Source organism: Colossoma macropomum, unplaced genomic scaffold (genome assembly GCF_904425465.1).
Source record: "Colossoma macropomum unplaced genomic scaffold, Colossoma_macropomum, whole genome shotgun sequence".
In the NCBI taxonomy this organism is placed as follows: Eukaryota; Metazoa; Chordata; class Actinopteri; order Characiformes; family Serrasalmidae; genus Colossoma; species Colossoma macropomum.
In genome coordinates this window covers 42,847,541-42,866,427 of record NW_023494792.1, presented here as the reverse complement: position 1 = coordinate 42,866,427, position 18,887 = coordinate 42,847,541, and the positions used below count along the sequence as shown (strand labels likewise).

The 18,887-nt window shown below is 39.0% G+C and overlaps 1 protein-coding gene across 2 annotated transcripts in view; it reads left to right on the top strand.

Annotated features, from left to right (window-relative positions):
- The window catches only part of usp6nl (USP6 N-terminal like), a 99,875-nt gene that overhangs the window by 15,677 nt on the left and 65,311 nt on the right, over positions 1–18,887 (top strand). Inside the window, exon 1 of one of the 2 annotated variants that reach the window (XM_036577234.1) lies at positions 15,032–16,605. The exons of the other annotated variant lie outside the window; for it this stretch is intronic. Coding sequence (XP_036433127.1) covers positions 16,536–16,605 — 70 coding nt within the window. The 5' untranslated portion in view covers positions 15,032–16,535. Of the gene's footprint in view, positions 1–15,031; positions 16,606–18,887 lie in introns of those variants that run through there. 2 annotated transcript variants of the gene reach the window in all.

The window sequence follows — 18,887 nt, the reverse complement described above, 5'->3', positions numbered from 1 at the left end:
CAGCAGTTCTTCAGGGACTGTAGGGTCCAAAAATCAGACCACTACTGAAAATGCTTCTATTTTGTGTTGTTTTCTAACTTTCTTTCTTTTTCATTTTTTGAAATTTGAACATGAATATTAGTATTTCTTAGTATTCTTAGCTGTTTCGCTCTTTTGCTTTGATGACAGCATATGCCCGACTGGCATGGGCCCCACAGGTTTGTGCAAAAAACCTCTTATCAGTAAATCAAATCCACCTGAGAGTTGTTTGAATGTATTTCAGTGGAAGAGATAAGACAAAAAAAAAAATCTGATCTTTTTGTTCAAAAGCCTTAACATGGTCAGTGTCACAGATTTGCTTCAATTTGAATAATGACCTAGAAATAGTGCAGAATGTTAAATATTTCCTCTTCATTTTACTTCTACTGTTTTTCTTTGTGTATTTTTTTTTAAATCTCTGTTATTTATTTCCAGGTTTAAAGGGGAAAAAAATCTAACTCAGATTTTCAGTGTGGTCTCTGTAGACTGTATGTCTAATCAGCAAAATCTTAAATCATTGACATTCCAAAGGAAAAAGCAGCATCTTCCTCCCTTTCGTCCACTCCATCCTTTTCTCCTTCTGTTTATATGCCTTGGAAATCTGTCCATCAGGAGAGCATGATGAGTCATTGCAGGGTAATTAGTGCACACTCATTAGCTCTATGCTATTTTTCTGCTCAGAGCAGGGGGTAATTATGGTAATTAACTCCACACACACACACACACACACACACACACACACACACACAGTAGGCAAAATAACAGTACACACAGGCATGTAAGGCAGGTACTGAGCCATACAAACAAACACACACATATACATACACTCATATATACACATAAAGATCATGTTACTCTTATATAATATTGTAAAAACACTGTTGAACAGGAGCACTAAATGAGTGGAGCGACTAGTTAAATAGATGAAGAGGCTTTAAAAACTCATTCAGATTGTCTAATTAAACAAAATATTAAAGGAATTGTTTGTTAAAAAAAATCTAATTTACACAGTCTCCCCCTGATGCTCTGAACACTGTGAATAAATTTCTGTCTTTTTATGGTTATGCCTCCATATCATTTGAACCGAATTCACTGTAACTTTTCCGTATTTCCAAGCAGCTTTGCATGCTCGATAGTTCACCTGTCACTCCACTGCTTACAGCTGCAGCAGAGGACGTGCCACAGAGAAAACTGAGAGTGTACCTAGGTACTGTTTTACCAAGGTGATAAATTCAAAGGTATTATTGGCTGGACAAACTGAAACTTCCTGGGATACCACAGCAACACCCTAGCAACCACCTGGGATACCATAACAACTATCTAGCAACACCTTAGCAACCATCTAGGATGCCACAGCAACTCCCTAACAACACCTTGACAACCAGTGTAGATACCGTAGCAACAGCCAGCACTTTAACAACCACCTGGGATGCCATAACGAACATCCTAGCAACAGCGTAGCAAGCACCCGTGATGCTATAGCAACAGCTGAGCAGTGGTCAAGCAAGACCTATGGCAACTGCTGAGCAGTGGTCAAGCAAGACCTTAGCATCCCCTTGGGATAGCATCGCAATGGCTGAGCGACACCTTAGCAACCACTGGGGATAGCATAGCAGTGGCTTTAAGCCAGTTAATAGCACTGTAACTGTATGAGAATGTTAGGTATAGTATTAACTTATTGTATGTATTTTTTTTAGATGTTTTTTGTGTCCTTTTACAGCAACGTTAACTGCCTTAAACAGTGTCAGTATGTGCTACAGTTTCCCCGAAATGGTGATGTTTTTAAACTAGATAAAAATTAGTTCAAGTGTGTGAAAGCCAGCTAGCTAAGCTAGCTAATTTTAATTTACAGTTTATTGTAATGAATGATTGCAAAGTTTTACCTTTACTTCATGTAATCTGTTTTATTGTACCACTGAGGGTGGGGTTACCCAGAATTCTTTGAGATTTTAGTTTTTACTAATTGCCCTTTTATTTTCTTATTTTTCACCAGTGGAAAATGTTTTTTTTGTGTGTGTTCTAACATCCTGTCCACATGCAGAAACATAAGATTAGATACATTTAATATGGTGTTATTTTGTTCACTGTGATCGTGTTTTATGTTCAGCTTTACCAGTACAGCTTTTCTTGCTGTGATAAAAGTAAACAGGAGTTTAAGCTGGGCGGTTGCAACCTGGGACCTTAATAGACCACCTAGTGTGAATATGCTCTGTTGTCAGGATATCATATGTTTGAATCCTGGTGATGCTGAAGCCCCAAAAAGGTCACAAATTTTTGTTACATCATCAGTAAAATTTTTGTGGACACCCCTAAGTCTTCAGGTTGTCAATAATGGCTGATATAATCAGCCATCCAGTGTATTGGTTGGGTTGTAGAGGAGGATACAGAAGATTTATTGTAAAATTATAGAATGTTACGTATATGAAGTGAAGGAGTTGTCCTCTGTGTGTGTGTGTGTGTGTGTGTGTGTGTGTGTGTGTGTGTGTGTGTGTGTGTGTACATGCCTAAATCATCTGACACTCGTCTTAAACCCGTGTTTTAGTTGTTAGGTGATCTCAAATAGACATACTTATGTGGTTTCTGACACTTCATGACACACTGTTATCTATAAACATGGACAACAGTACATCACAGTACAACGTTACACACATAGTAGCAGTCATTTTGAAGCCGCAGTTTTGTCTGTACCATATAACAGTATGTTATACAGAGTTAGAAATGTGACATCATTTAACCCAGATTCATTCTCTCTCTCTCTCTCTCTCTCTCTCTCTCTCTCTCTCTCTCTCTCTCTCTCTCTCCCCCCCTTTCTCTCTCTCTATTACTCTTTCTTACCCTCTGTTTCGATGAAGTTAAAGAAAATGCACATTTGACAGTACAGCTCAGAACTGGACACTGGTCATTACACGTTTAGAAGAAAGGAAGCCATGTGTAGATGGTGTGTGTGTGTGTGTCTGGACACAGAGAGAATGACAGTTAGAAAAAAGGCTGTGAATAGTGAAGGCAATCTGTGCAGAGAAGAGAAAGAGAGAAAAGGAAAGGAGAGAGAGGAGCGAGTGAAAAGAGAGAGAGATTAAGAGTCAGAAGGGGAGAGAGAAAAGAGAGAAAGAAATGGATGGATGGATGGATGGATGGAAGCAGGAAGGAAGTCACTCGAGAATGATTACATTTCACAGTAAACAGTGGAAACCAGAGGAAACTAACTCTCTCTCTCTCTCTCTCTCTCTCGCACATTTTCTCTCTCTCACTCTCTCTCTAAATTCTTAGGCTTTTTCTCTCCTCTTTCTCCTCTGTTCTCTCTTTTCTCTCTCCTCTCTTTCTTTCTCTCCTCCCCCCCTTGTCTCTGTCTTTCTGTCTCATTTCTTACCCAAATTCTCTCTCTCTCCCGCTGTATTCTATAGCTTTTCAGTTTCTCTCTCTCCTCTCTCTCTCTCTCTCTCTATTCTGTAGCTTTTCCCTTCTCTCTCTCTCTCTCTCTCTCTCTGTCTCTCTCTCTCTCTATTCTATAGCTTTTCCCTTCTCTCTCTCTCTCTCTCTCTCTCTCTCTCTCTCTCTCTCTCTGCTCAGTGTCCTGTAGGTACAGATGGTGTAGTTGTCTCTGAATAGAAATACTGTATGATGAAGCAATCAAATCTTATGCATCTCCGTTTTCTCTTGCTTTTTCAGTTTCTCCACTCTGTCTCTTTGTTTTTCTATTAAAGCAGAATCCCTTTGACTCTGTTTAACTGCATGCAGGTTACATATTAGCGCTGTGTTTTTTATATACAGATTTTATTAGCGCTCTTTAAACAGAGTTTAGTTTTGTCAGCTGCTTTAAAGCTGTGATAAAAAGCTGCTGAACTGCACAGATGGAAATGGCTTTTTTGTGACTTATTCACATCGATATGGGAAAATCTTGGTTGTGAGCACATAATTAGACCCTGTTTACACGTGGTCGTTTTATGCATCTTGAGTATCAGGATTGTGTCTGATTAAGGCCTCATAAAAATGCAGGCGTAAATGCGTTAAAGATACAAGAGTTAAATCCAGGTGCTTGAACCTCTGCAGGAGGTGGTCTTAGATGTGTTTTAGCCATACGTTATGAGTTTCTCCAAGCCACACTCAGCAAAGCACAGTGGGACATTTTGTTATTAATATGTAGTTTTATATATATTTGTTTTTTTTATATGTTAGTAGTTTTATGTTTGAATTGCTGTATGTAAGCTACAGCCTCCTAACGTTGGTCCCCTTCGCTATTCAGACCAAACTTGTACCTCGATCGAATATCAAAGCTAGTCAGAAAGCATGTCTGTAGTGCAAACGGTTAACTTGGATAGGCTGCATGCGGATCATTTGTTAACTGTATGAAAGCAGCATCAATAATTAATGGTGTTTCCTTTTTCTGCTAAATATTGTCATATTTATCATTATTAGGGTGTTTTGATTAAATATTTATTGCAATACTTATATATTTTTCTTCAGCTTTAACCATGGGAACACTTAGTCCTCATAAGGAGACCAACACACACACACACACACACACACACACACACACACACTCTGCTTGGTAACCTCAGGACAGAAGAATAAATGGTTTCATAAATTTCCCCTGCACCCCTGAGTCCATAAACGTCCAGCAGTATGTTGGGAAAACTGACATGTTTTATGGTCATACAGAGATATAGAGTGACCCCCGTGTGGCAGGGGATTTTCATTGGTCATTGCATACATCTACGCCCCATACAGCTGCTGCACTGACCAATAAGTGCTGCCTGTGGTGTTGCTAGGGCAACCTAGACCTGCCTCCTCAGTTATATCATGACCTAATGCTTTCAGTTGTTGTTATTTTGCTTTAGTATCTGAAGTGGAAATCCACTAATTTTTTTCTGTGTAATTAAATGTGGACAGAGTCATTCAGAGAGGTTTGGTGTGAAATGGTTCATTCTAGAGAAACTTACTGAGTCAGAATTGTTCGCAGAGGTGATGACAGGAAGACTGTGTGAAACTGAATGGTTTTGAATGTGCTGTCTGAGACATCATAATAGTTTTGGTATTTTGGCCTAAACCTTATCTTTTTGAAGCTGATCATGATGAAGAACTGCATTCATGCGTTCTAAGGCCCCATTGAAAACTTTTTTTTTCATTTACCACGTTTTACTGTAATAAGCAATACGTATAACTCAGAAGACACGTGTAGGTTCACTGGTTGTTTTGGATAGTAAATAAAATGCCTATATTTGTGTACATCATGATCCCTGGTTCCTATCACTACCATTGTAAAGAAATCTGAGTTTGTAAGTTTCTGTACAAGGAGCCATTTCACAACATACTGTTCTGAATTACTTTGTTTACATCTCAACTACTGAATTTTGCAGAAATTTTGGAAAAAAAAACTGAATTCCCCTTTAAATTTAAATAACACTGTTACATAATTAATCTGCATATGTGTTCACTTTACATATTGTTTTGACAGGTTCGAATCTGCACATTTTTCTGTTTATTTTGGTGCAAAAAATTATGAACATAAATGTAAATGTAAAGTTTTGTGACTGTGAACATGACGAGAGACTTAAGAGGGTTAATATTGCCAATACAAATCTACACATCAGACTTTACACAGAAATATCACTGACAATGAACATTGACATCAGATTGCCTAGATGGAATATTCGGACAGGAAATATGAGTAGCAAACAGGAAGTGACGCAGGGAACCGCTCTGTTCCCACAGAGACTGTTATATTATCTCTTTCCCCCTTGGTCCCCATCTCTCTCTAGCCCTTTCTGTCTTCCTCTCTCTCTCTCTGTCTTTCTCTCTCTCTCTCTCTCTGTCTTTCTCTCTCTCTCTCTCTCTCTCTCACTCACTCACTCAATAGAGGGGAATATCATGCTGCGCTTTTCAGTGTTAATTCCAGACCAGATTTATGCACATCACACACACACACGCACACACATACACATATATTGCTGTGTGTGCATGTCTTTAACCTTAACTTCAGTAATCAAAACACAGCTTTGGCTTCTTTTATTCTCTCTGATGAAAGCAGCAAATTTTGAGGGAAAAAAATAAATACATTTCCACTTAAAGAACAGACTGATGTCCCCACAACCACACAGTATTAATGTTTGCATCAGGCTGGTGGACTTTAGTCTCCACAAAGAGATAAATACACACACCCATATCTATAACTCAGCATGCCTTGCTGTTTCTGCACTACCACTGAATGAGAACGCAGCACACACTCCATCATGCATTATTAAAGACAGCTCGAGCTGCCCAGATGAAGTCGGCTGTGATCTGATGCAGTTATCACTCTCATTTTATTAACACACACTGCAGCTTGTTATAGCTGACATACACATAGGTGCTAAGAATCTGAGATCAGGTTTCTTCTGTTCACACTGGGAGAACTGACCCGTCCATGCTTTGCCCACAAATGGGTTATTTAGGCACTGCTGTTGCTAGGTTGGACAGGCTTTACAGAAAGCTGGGAGAAATTAGAGATGAATTAATCTGATTTTTTTGAGCCGATATCAATATTAATAATGGACCTTTTTAGTATTTTTTTAAACATCTGCAAAGATGGATTGTTGATTAACTTTACATACCCAAGAGCACTAAATGAAAAATCAAAATGATACTAATATGTGTATATATAATTGTATAATATAAACTTGTACATCGCTGTTGTCGGAACAAAACCTCATGTCTCCAAAATGGTAACTTTACAGGAGAAGGAAAAAACCTACTTTACTTTTCCATGTATTTTTTGGCTATTTCTTTTGGTTCATTCATCATGAAATTTACTCACAATGCATAGGGGAACAGGCATTTTCAAATTATGTGAGGTTTTGTTCCGACAAAATTATGTGAGGTTTTGTTCCGACAAAATATATATATATATATATATATATATATATATATATATATATATATATATATATAATAGTACAGTGATGTAAACACTGTATCTTCAAGTGTTTACATATAAATATATACATCAGTGTATGTAGCTAGTGGTATGCCAGTTAACTTGCTAGCAGGCCTTCTGAAACCTCTGAGCTCTCTGCTTTGCCCATTAATCTGATGTTTGTCCTTAAAAACTTCTGTTGCACACAAAACCTATACTAGATCCATCCTAGCTTTCACACATGAACAAAATAAATATTATTTGAAATTAATAGATTAACTAAAGCTAAGTTGTGTGGCTGAGGCTGAATGTTGAATATTCTGTAATGCTTGTCTAATCTAGCAACAGGCGCAATGAAAGAATGTATTTGTACATATCATGGGATACTGAGTTTTTTTTGTTTTTTTTTTTATTTCCCCCCATTTACTCCAAAGTCCATATTTAAGCGCTCAAAATCAGCCCATTTTGAATTCACTGTTTTTGTAATGTCACAAAAACCATCACATTTACCTTTATTTGCCTACTTAGCCTGCTGTAGTTTAGCCTCGGCCATTCACACTGAAGTTGTAAGGAGTCTTTTAGCCTGTTTTACTTTTTGAATAAGGCACACTATAGGGCAGCCAATCAGAACAAGCTCATTTGCATGTATCAGTCTTTAATGTCCAGTGACAAAAACAGCCTGTTTAATTCTAAGGGATGAAGAGACATTAAAATACGGTCACTTAAAATGAATTTTAAATTCATTTTAAAATAAAGAAATCGATCCTGCAACAGCACTCTGGACTGCTTTTCATTTGTAGCCCCAGGCCTCACAGTGATAGCTGTAATAGAGGAAAGAAGATCGGCAACAAAAGAGAGAGAGAGTGGTGAGCAGCCGTCGGAAACAGAAGGCGAGTCAGCGTCTCTGAGAGAGGGAGGGAAAGGAGATAGTGAAAGGAAGGGAGAGACAGTCCTTGCCGTGAAAGAGAAGACTCAAAGGCCTCTATTCATGCAGCCTCGGCTAAAATTAGCCTCGGCTCCAAACGCTGTTAAATAGAAGTGAAGTGTTCTGTACTGCTGGAGTTGAGTGATTCTGTCATTTCTCTCAATTTCTTCTTCTTCTTTGTCTTTATCACAGTATCTTCTTTCCTTCTGCCCATCTTGTCTCCAAACAGACTGTTTGAATATTCACCTTTAAAGCTTCAGTCCGAAATGGAAGGTGAAACCTTAAAAGGACACTCTGGCCAAAAGAATAAATATAACCATCGCTATATCTGTTGCATGCTATGTGGTGCTGCAGTTATCTCTATAGAGTGTGATTTTCTGCTTTAAGACTGGAAAAACCCCTTCCAATGATGTATTTTGAAGGCGTAAGGAACTTTTAATAACACTACAGTGGCTTTGGGGAGGATTTTTGGGAGTGGGCTGTTTGAAAAGTGTTCTTTGTTCCACTAGCTGACTAGTGCAGAAAGAAGCCAGATAGCTAATGTTATTGCTAGGATGCCACCTGCATTTATTAGGCTCTATAAAAGTGGCGCGTCAGTGGATCGCTTTATAACTGTGGGGGATTTCCAGTGGCTGTGTGACGTATTAGTGTAATGCATGCTGGGCATTGTAGTGAGACAACTCTGCTGGAAGAAAACACAAAAAGGATATAAAATTGTGAGTTCTGCTAAACAGATTAAGCGGGGGATACGATGCAATACCACATAACATGACACATAACATATTAAATTCTATGTTTAGACCAGAATGCCCTCATTAAATATAATTTACACAATTTTACCCCAAAAGATAGGCCTGGCTAGTACGATGTAATCACAGATAATCACAGTTTTTGGGAAAAGAACTGACAGAGAACTAGAGAGGACTAATGTACCATTAAACAGCTTATAAATATGTTGGGAAATTGAGTTCACATTCCTTTAAGCAGCCTGAAGGCCCACGGTCCAGTAGTCAGCTTGTTTCTGTTTCACTCAAGAGAGAGAGAAAGTTGTTAAGAAGCTGTTAGATCTCTCTGCTGTGCACTGTAATGCTAACTATACCCACCACGTGGCTTTTAACCTTGCACTTATTTTAATTTACGTTAAGTTTGGTTTGAGTGCATGGAACCGAAAATAACGTCGACATGCTTTGGAACTTCAGTCCGGCTCGCTGCAGTACAGTAACCAAGCTAAAGTGAACTAGTTTTTACTCATACAGCAGCTAGCTCTAACTTGGAGGGAAAGTTCCTGTTTATGGCCAGGAAACAGGATCAGAAAAAAGTAAGTAATATTAAGTAATTTGTCCACGCAATGTTTTTTTCACTTCACTTACTGTTCAAACATTGACTTATAATAGGGACTTTAGAAGCCTTTAGGCTACAGTTGAGTAAATTCCTCACTGTCTTTGTTGCTTGTGATTTCCTCTCTGAGTAAACTTATATATAAGCAATAATTGCAAATTTTGAACTAGAAAATATTGTGCCCTTTATTTTTAGACATTGTCCAGGCCTAATCTATGCGAATGTACAAAGGTATGGACAAAATTTTGCTATGAAGTTGTTTGCTCCTGAGTGCGTTTACATGCACTCAGTAATCCCAACATAATCGGATTTCTGCAGTTATCTGATAATTCAAATGGTCATGTAAACATACTCCGATCTTGAAATATGATTAAGAAATCCGATAAAGAGAGCTGGATTTTAGCTCAATTATCAGATTTCTCAGTGCAGGTAACCTCTTATTCGGATTTCTTTCAGATTTCTCAGTCTGTGCATGTGCGAAAACAGACAGGAAATATGCAGTCAGCCTTGCCGCGAGGTGGCAGCAACACACCTTTGGAGCGGCGCTGAAACCAACTACATTTGTGACGAAATGAAGAATTTAAATATTCTTCATCTTCTAGACAATTTATGTTCATGTTTTTAGTTAAAGCGACACTTTTTTAAAAAGGCCGCTGCATGAAGTTTGAGTGTACGTTAGTTTACTTCACGTCTTCTTTTGTGAGTTTATTGGCTGGTTGCAAAGCAGAAATCTGATTATTGTCTGACTCATGTAGACCCTACATGATTTTCTCGGATTATGAAGTGCATGTATGCGCACTCACAGTTTTTAGTTATGCGATGTGCTTTCATCCATTTTATAGATAACAGTATGTTGTGCAGTGTCAGAAATCACATTAGCAAGGTTTCATACATAAAACTATGTAAACATAAATAAGCATGCGTAACAAGAGTTACCATATCTCATGATATGTAGTGCTTTATGTTCCAGTATTAAAACACAACAATGAAAAATATTATTAACAGGAATTATGTATGTGGATGCTTTGTGGTGTAAATACTGTAGGTTGTTGTTTTAGCTTGTAATGGCAATGCAGATTGACTGTTGTGGGAAATTTAACGAAAAATTTCATCAATAATTAAATTTATGTGCTTTTTTGACAGCCGTCCTGTTACGACGTAAAAAATCTCGAGTAATTTCAAAAAGAGGGGGAGAAACTTCAGACGTAAAACATGTCTTAACTGATCGACTACATTTGAGGAAACGGGGTGAACCAGTGACATATTTTACTTTTAAATTTCCTCTGTGCATGTAACCCACAAGATCATTTATATTCTTTGGCACATAGGTTGCCAAAGATTGTGGGTTTACCAGACTACCCGGTTTTTCTTGTTTTAACTGTAATGAAGAGGTTATAATGTGCTTTGATGAGACAGAATTAGTCCTCGATTTTCTCTCTCGACTCCCACCAGCAGACAGCCACACATTGATCTTTTCCTGTGTACGTTTGACCTGCGTGTCAATACGGCCACAGCACATCGCAGGGAACGGAAATCGTTGTCACAATTAAGCTTGTTTACACCTGCACTTGTTAAGGTGAACTAACATTGACTGGTTTCTCTTCATTTTCTCCTCTCTTCCACTCCATCTGTTTGTTTCTTTTTTCTTCATCTTCTCTAATCCGCTACAAAGAACACTCAAGTAGTGAGCCTGTGTTGGATGTAGCGGCTGGTACATTACAAGTGTGGAGTGTTCACATAGCTTTTTTTTAAATACAAATTTCTTATTTATGCTTATAAATGTAGTTCTGCTTTTATGTCTAAAGAAGAACATAAGGTTTATTATGTTAAAGGTAGTAAAACAATGATCTCTGGCATTTTATAGCAAGATTTCCAACTCTCTTTTTTTTTTTGAGTGCTCTAAGCTCACCTACAGTTAATTATGCAGTTTAATGAAGTGGGTTAGATCAGAAAAGGACTTTCAGGACTGTGTAAATTTCACAATGAATGGACCAAAAGAAATGGCCCAAAAAATTCTGGTTCCATTGAGTTTACTTCTCCTTTCATTTTGGTGTGTGCAAACTTTTGGCTGGTACAGTAGATCTCCAAGAATAAGCCTAGTGAGCTCTGATTAAATTAATTTATGCAGAATTCAGTCCCATGGGCTTGCCATGCTGTACAAGTTAGAGTTCTCCTTATTCGACTTGAATTTCAGATTCCTGCTCAGAAGAAACTGACTGAAATGAAAATTTCAACACTGACAACAGTTTCAAGGAAATTCCAGAAATATTGATCAATATAATTTTGTATATAATATAACTTCACTGTAATGAAAGACTCTTCTCAAATTACGTGCATCTGTTAGTTATAATCTAAAAGTCAGCACTTATAATTATTAGTACTTTAATCGCAGGATTTTCACTGATATCAATAAATCTGTCAAACTTGAATATTGGCGATTTCTTCTGCCAGCCAATCTGTATCAGTCAGGCCTCAAAAGGACATTTCAGTTATGTATTCAAAGTGAACTGTGTAATTCTTTGTCACCATAGCCATCTGTTGAGGGAGGACTGAAATACAGTACAATTCAACACAGTCATAATATAAAACAAGCTACTCTAAAAGATGTCCCTTAAGTTGTTGTGATGTTTCAAGATGTTTTGATGGCTTTGGAGGACACTGTCGAAAACCTCTCTCTTATACGTGTTCAAATGGGTTGAGATCTTTTGACTGCAAAGACCATAACATAGTTTACATACTTATTAAACCATTCAGAGACCCCTGGAGTCCTGTCGTCCTGGAAAGGACCACACCCACCAGCATAGAAACGATCCATCAAAAGATATTGAATTATACAGTATGCCTGCCTGAAAGTATAGCCTCACTCATGTTTTTCCTTTAATTTGTTGTCTATCTGTGCATCAGATCACCTATTATCCCAGATAAAGACAAGTCAATCAAATCTTAGTATTTGCTGATTTTATTATTTTTAATTATTATTGTATCAGATATACCAGTTGGGCCCTCGTAGGAAGGTGAACCTACAAGAAAAATAAAAATAATAAAACATTTCTTTCATGCTGATTTCCAGTCTCCAGCCAAGGGTGGATCTATGCATTGCTGCAGCCCTCTAGGACTTTTCTGTTTTTATGGTTGCAGCAAAACAGCTGCAGAAGCATTGCAGTTCTGTCTTACAGTGAGGAAGACCCCTCCAGACTCCAGCAGTGCAGTATTACTGCAGCAGTGTTTACAGTGCAGGGCTTGAAAACAGAGTTTTAGTTAAGCTACTGTGTAATAGGAGTGTAACAGTATGCAGTATCAGGATACAATATTTGCTATGGTTTTGCAACACAGTATGCTACATTTCTGATGGAGAAGTGGAAAGAAGGAATGGTAACTTTATTTATTTATTTATTTAGTTGGTTGGTTGGTTGGTTGGTTTGTTAGGTCATCAGTGTCCAATGTTTTTCATTAAGAACTGCTAAGCTTTAAAATGAGCCATTTTTGGTTGAAGCTCTCCACTTAAGATGAGCATCTAAAACAGCAATACACAGCTAGCAACATCATACAATCTGAGTGTGGATATTTCTGGCTAGATTTTGACCTATTTTAGATTTATTGTTATTTCCTCCAATATCTGATTCAGTATTCTGCTATTTAAATTCTGATATTTTGCTGATATTGATCTGTAGTTTTGTAGTTTTTGCAACATAATACAATATATTTCCAATGCACAAGCAAAAAACAAGGAATGAGAAAAGATCACTTGCAACGCAAGTTAATGCAGGGTGTGAACAGGTCCAGCATGATCTTGGGGTCTGGGAAAGTATAAAAGCACATTGTCTTTTGTGGTGGTCTCGTTTTGCAATGACATGGACTGAAGAGTGGAAAACATTACAGTTCATGTTATTGTGTCTGAGATCACAAATAGTTGATTCACAGTATGTATTGTTTTGCAACTCTAATTGAATATTAATATGTGTGTAGTAACACTCCTATTGAATAAAGGCTTATTGGCTTCTTTTCTATCAAGGTTTTTAGGTGTGTAACAGCTGCAGAATCAGTGTGTGTGCATGTGTGTGCAGGTGGTGAACAGCAGCTCCAGTGAGGCTGAGAATAAAGGCCATTACAGTGAGATTTATTATAGCACATGGATGACACACACACACACACACACACACACACACATACATATAGAGTGCACGTTGACCTTGAGAAAGATTGGCTACACTGAAAGGTAAAGATAGTGTGCATAAGGTGTGTGTATGAGCGTTTGTGTTAAACGTCCTGAGGTTATTACTAGTACTGCATGTCGTTATAGTAAAAGGAAAGCATAACCAATCAGTAGAAATGAGGACATTTTGCTGATCATCTCAAGAAAACATGCCGTTTTCACCAGATTTGCGACATAAAAAAGAGCCAAAAGTATGGATGTACCAATATGAGAATTCTGGGCTGATGCCGATATCTGATATTTTTCACGTGTACACGGCTGCAGAAGGCGTTATCATGGGAACCGAGTGGGTGGACCATGCTGCACCGCAATTTTCCATTGGCTGAACGGGCTGTAGACTGGACTTAATGTGTTCATGCAGATGCTTTAGAAACTGTATAGAACGCCTACATACAGTTCTGGGAGTAAAACGAGGACGGAACGATGTTCCGGTACAGATTTCAAAAACTGCATGTAGTTGTCTTACATGTGCATGAACTATATTAAGTCCAGCTTACAGCCCATTCAGCCAAGTGTGTTCCCCGGTAGACTTGTGATGTCATGTGTAGTGTGCAGTACCATCGTCATATTGTGTGTTACTATATCTGTGTTATTAGTAAATATTTTAGAACATGATGAATTTAGTCTAATTATAGTGCACTGATCTCTCTCTTACTCTTCTCCCTCACACACACATGCATATGCATTCTGAAAGTGTGCTGCTACGCAAGAATGATCTCAGTGAGAAACATCATTAAGAGGAAGCATCAGCCCCCCCCCCACACACACACACACACACACACCATCGTCTGGCTGCTTTTGTAAGAGAAAAGAGGAGGATGACAGAAGGGAGGAGAGGAGGGTGAGTGAAGAGAAGCAGAGATGAGAAAATTAGATGAAACGAGCAAATAAGAAGAGAGAAGAAGAGGACAGGAGAGTAGAGAAAGAGAGAGTGGACAGGACAGAAAAGGAGAGATAAGGATCAGAGAGGTGCAGTTGGGATAAAGAACTGAGAGGAAAAGGGAGAGAGAGAAGAGGAGTAAAGAGATGAAGAAATGGGAGAAGAAGAAGAAGAAGAAAGGAAGAGGATAAAAAAAGGCAAGAAGATGAAAGAGATGTGAAGAGGAGAGGAGAGAGGAAAGAGAAGAGAAAAGGGGAGAGAATGTGAAAGGAGAGGCGAAAGGAGGGGAAAGGAGAAGAAATGAGAATGAAAGAAGAGGAGAACAGCAGATCAGAGAAGGAGATGAAGGCAGAAATGAGAAAAGAATGAAAGAGGTGTCTGGGAGAAAAAAGAAGAGGATTAGTAAAGCTAGAGAGAAGATGAGTGAAGAGATGAGAGCAGAGGAGCAGCAAGAAGGTGAAGAGAGAAGCAGAGGAGAGGTGACAGAAAAGAGGAGAAAGGGAGAAGAGGAGAGAAGCAATGTGGAAGAGAGGATGAACGAAGAAATGCGAAAGTAAGTGAGAATGAAGATGAAAAGAGAGGAGATAAGAGAAAAGAAAAAAGGAAAGAAAAGGAGAGAAGCAGAGAGGAGAGATGACGAAGGGAGGAGGAAAAAGCAGAGAATAAGTGGAGAGGAGGGAAAATGAAAATAGAGGAGAAAGAGAGAGAGGGGACAGTAAAGGAGAGAAGAGGATGAAAAACCTGCAGGGAAGAGAAAAAGATGAGAGAGAGGAATGAGAGAAGAGGAGAGAAGTAGAGGATGAGAATAGAGAAGGAGAGAAAGATGACGAAGCAGGAGTGTGAAGCATAGAGAGAGAGGGAGAGAGATGTGGAGAGAGGGAAAGGATGAGAGAAGAGGGGAGATTAGAAGATGAGATTGGACCTTGCTGCTCTCGAGTATCATTCATCCTCTGCTGGACTGTGCAGCAGTCTGCTGTTGTAGCAAACACACCACAGCCACCGTACAACACCAGCCATCTGTGTGTGTGTGTGAAATAAGAAGTAGAGAGATAGACCTTCATGCTTATAAAGGCATGCAGCGCAACATAATAGCACGTGTGTGTGTGTGTGTGTGCGTGTGTGTGTGTGTGTGTGTGTGTGTGTGTGTGTGTGTGTAGACATACAGTTGTTTAACACACATGGAACTGGACAAGACACCTAGATATTAGTTAGTTAGTTAGATAGATAGATAGATAGATAGATAGATAGATAGATAGATAGGAGAGGAGACAGATGGGTAGAATGAGGATAGATAGATAGATAGATAGATGGATAGAGTGTAAGGAGGTAGAATCAGAGGAGAAAACAAAAAAGGCAATAGAAAGCTTGAGAAAGTGAGATAAGAGAAACAAATGGAGAGAGAGAGAGAAAGAAGGGTATGAAGTGAACAAAAAGAGTCAGAGATAAAGATGAGAAAGGAGGAAAGAAGGAAAAATATGGAGAGAGAGAGTGATCAAGTGACATAAGAGACAAACAGATGATGGAAAAGGTGAGAGAGGGAAAGAAATGTAGCCTGTGAGAGTGTGAGCGAGTGAGATAAGGGAAACAAATGGGGAGAGAGAGATGGGGAGAGGGAGGGAGTGAGAGAGAGAGAAAAAGAGAAGGATCTCGGCTTTGAGCAGCAGTGTGCCGTTAGCGGCGGGAAGGAAGGAGCAGGAGAGATCAGGGGACAGAGAGACGAGAGGACGAGAGGCAGGAGGGATGGAAAGATATAGGAGTGGATGAGTGCTGTGCGGTTGATTGGTCTGCAGTGTGAGGAGTGTACGGCTTTATATCAGACACAGTGGTGTGATTCCTTCACTGTGAGCAGTGGAGCTGCTCTGTGTTGAATTATTGAAGCTGCAGCTGAATTTTGGGGACGAACTCATTTATTATTGACGAACGCTAATTGGAATGGAAAGCTCGAGCATGTGTTGGAAGTGTTTTCTTCATCGCCATTTGTTTGTTTATGTTCGGAAAAGACTGGCAGACGTCGAGAGTGGATGCTGCTCAGAGTTGAAACTGTCGCTGACTTGCACCTGAAGACGGAGCGGAAATTGTTTTTGGAAAATGTGAAGGACAAACGTCTGAACCAAGGATTAGACTCCTGGGACGTGTGTACGTGTGTGTGTGTGTGTGTGTGTGTGTGTGTGCTGTCCAGCTATATGTTTGGTTGTCATGAGGTACCTGGGACACTGTGGGCGACCCTTGGCTCCGCCCACAACCCCACCCACAACTCTGCCTTCAGTTGACCATGCAGGTTCTCCAGATTGTCAAAGAGCTGGTATCTCCCTCACGGCGAAGAGCCAGCGCCAGGTTTGCAGGTGCGTTTGAAGGTGTGTGTGGCCCCAAAAGTATCTGGACACTTAAAGCCTATTTAACCATTGGTAAACTTTATTAAAAGTTAAAGTTAATGAATTTAAGGTCAGGTTACTTTATAAAATGTTTAAGAAAATGATATTTATTTCAAAGAAAAACACTTCAGTGCAACTTCAAACTAATAGTAAACTCTTTGTGTGGAGAAGACATCTAACCAGACCACATTAAGAGTACTGTAAAGCACAGAGGTGGAAATATCTGAGTTTTTTTTTTACAGTGGTGTAGTCAGAATGCATTTCGGATGCAAACTTGCAGAAGTTTGCAAGGAAATATTGTACATTAAGTACATTGTTAAGTATGGCACAAATGTCCAGTTACTTTTTGTGACCATTCTCTATGGCCAAATGCATATTTATGGGATGGAGGAAGAGGGAAATAAAACATGAAATAACTGGTTAATATAATATTTCCCCACATACTGGTGCATGGTGACTTAATCAAAAATCAGAAGACATTTTAGAGGCGGGTCGTTACGTTTTGTACGAAGCATTATGAGAAGATTTTATCTTTTAAGCAATATATGATGCTTAATCTGACCAAGCACATGAATTAACATAGTAAAAAGGTTTATTTTGATTCTGATTGACTTTAATTGATTGTATTTGTTGTAATATATTTGATTTTGAATGTTTGTAGTGATGTACCGCAAGTATCAATGGTGTTTTCCAACATTCTTGCATTTTCATAAACCTCCATAACTAATGTTTGCAAGGCTACAAAGTTGTTTAATCTGATACAGATAAAAACTAAACTACTACCATAGCTGTAGCGTGAGTACCCAGACTTTATGGTTGTAATAGCAGTCTAGCTTACTGTGAAGACATCAGTAACCACGTACTTAGTGACTTCTAGCTAGCTAATGTTAAAGCTTCTGTTTCAGAGCTCACAAGGGCTGTTTAGCTTTTTGTGGCAAATGTGTTAGCTTGTCCCAGCAAGTTCATCTAAATTTTTTAAAAGGCGCCCATCGCCACCCCACCTAGTTGACGGAAGGAGCAAGTTAGCCTACCCAGGCTCCATTGTCTAACAGCTGTTATGAACTCTGAAAATTTGTACATTATTCACATCAGACTGCAGTGATTGCTACATAACAATGGGTTTCCAGGTTAAAAGGCTTAATGTTCTATGTTGTAGATAATTGAAGCAGGTTAGAAACGAGAACAAAGAATTCGCCACCATGCTAATGCTAGCTCAAACTATGTCTAATCTATTTTAGCAGCGCAGTTTCTGTAAAACTCGTAAAGCTTCTGTGAAGCTTGTCCGACCGAAGCTTCATTCATAGCAACAGTTGCTATGAAAGAATACCTTTATGTGTGTAGGTGTGTTATTGTCTTGTTAGTAATGCTTATAAGGCAAAGCACCAGAGTGAGTGAGTGTGAAAGAGAGACGGAGAGATCAAGTCTTAGCAGAACTGTTTTTCCTCTGAAGGCTGAGTTAGCGACAAGCTGCGCAGTTATTTCAGTGATTTCGCGCTTGTTAACACCCAACGGGTGAAGCAGCTCCATACTTCATACCTCTGTGTGAGTGTGTGTGTGTGTTTGTGTGTGTGTTTCTAAGAGAGAGTGAAAAGGAGAGACAGAGATAATTTGCATGCTTAGCAAAGCATGAGCCTATACAGCTGCAGAACTTAACTCTTGGGCTGACTGAGTGTGTGTGTGTGTGTGTGTGTGTGTGTGTGTGTAAGCACTAGAACTGCACAATACGGACAGAATACTAGTATTGCAGCTACATATTGTAATGTGGTGGTGAACCATGACTTGTTAGCGCTAGGCCTTCATTTCAGCCATAAATGTCAAAACTCCTATGATAATGCTAATTTGTGCTTTTTTGGCCGTTCTACATTAAACATCGACATTTTAATCTTGCATACCTTTAACCCCTTAAAATCTCGGGCTTATTACATACTAAAGCTTATCACTCTGAACTACAGGGACCTTAATGCAAACTGTCTGAGCTGTTCTTAGGCTATAGGAGTGTGTAATAAAACTTTGCGCCCACTAGTGGGCCCTGGCCTTTTAAAGGGTTAATGGGACGCTTTCAGTGGACATTAACATATATTTTACCCTATGTGTAGCAGTTTTACCATGATACTTTCAGTAAAGAGCCCTGGCATAGGACTGCTGCCACTGTTTTCCTTTTCTAACAGCTGATGGAGTAGAGCTCCTATTCATAGTCAACCAAAACCAAACAATAAGTGTATTAAAAAGAGTAAACTGAGTATAAATAAGAG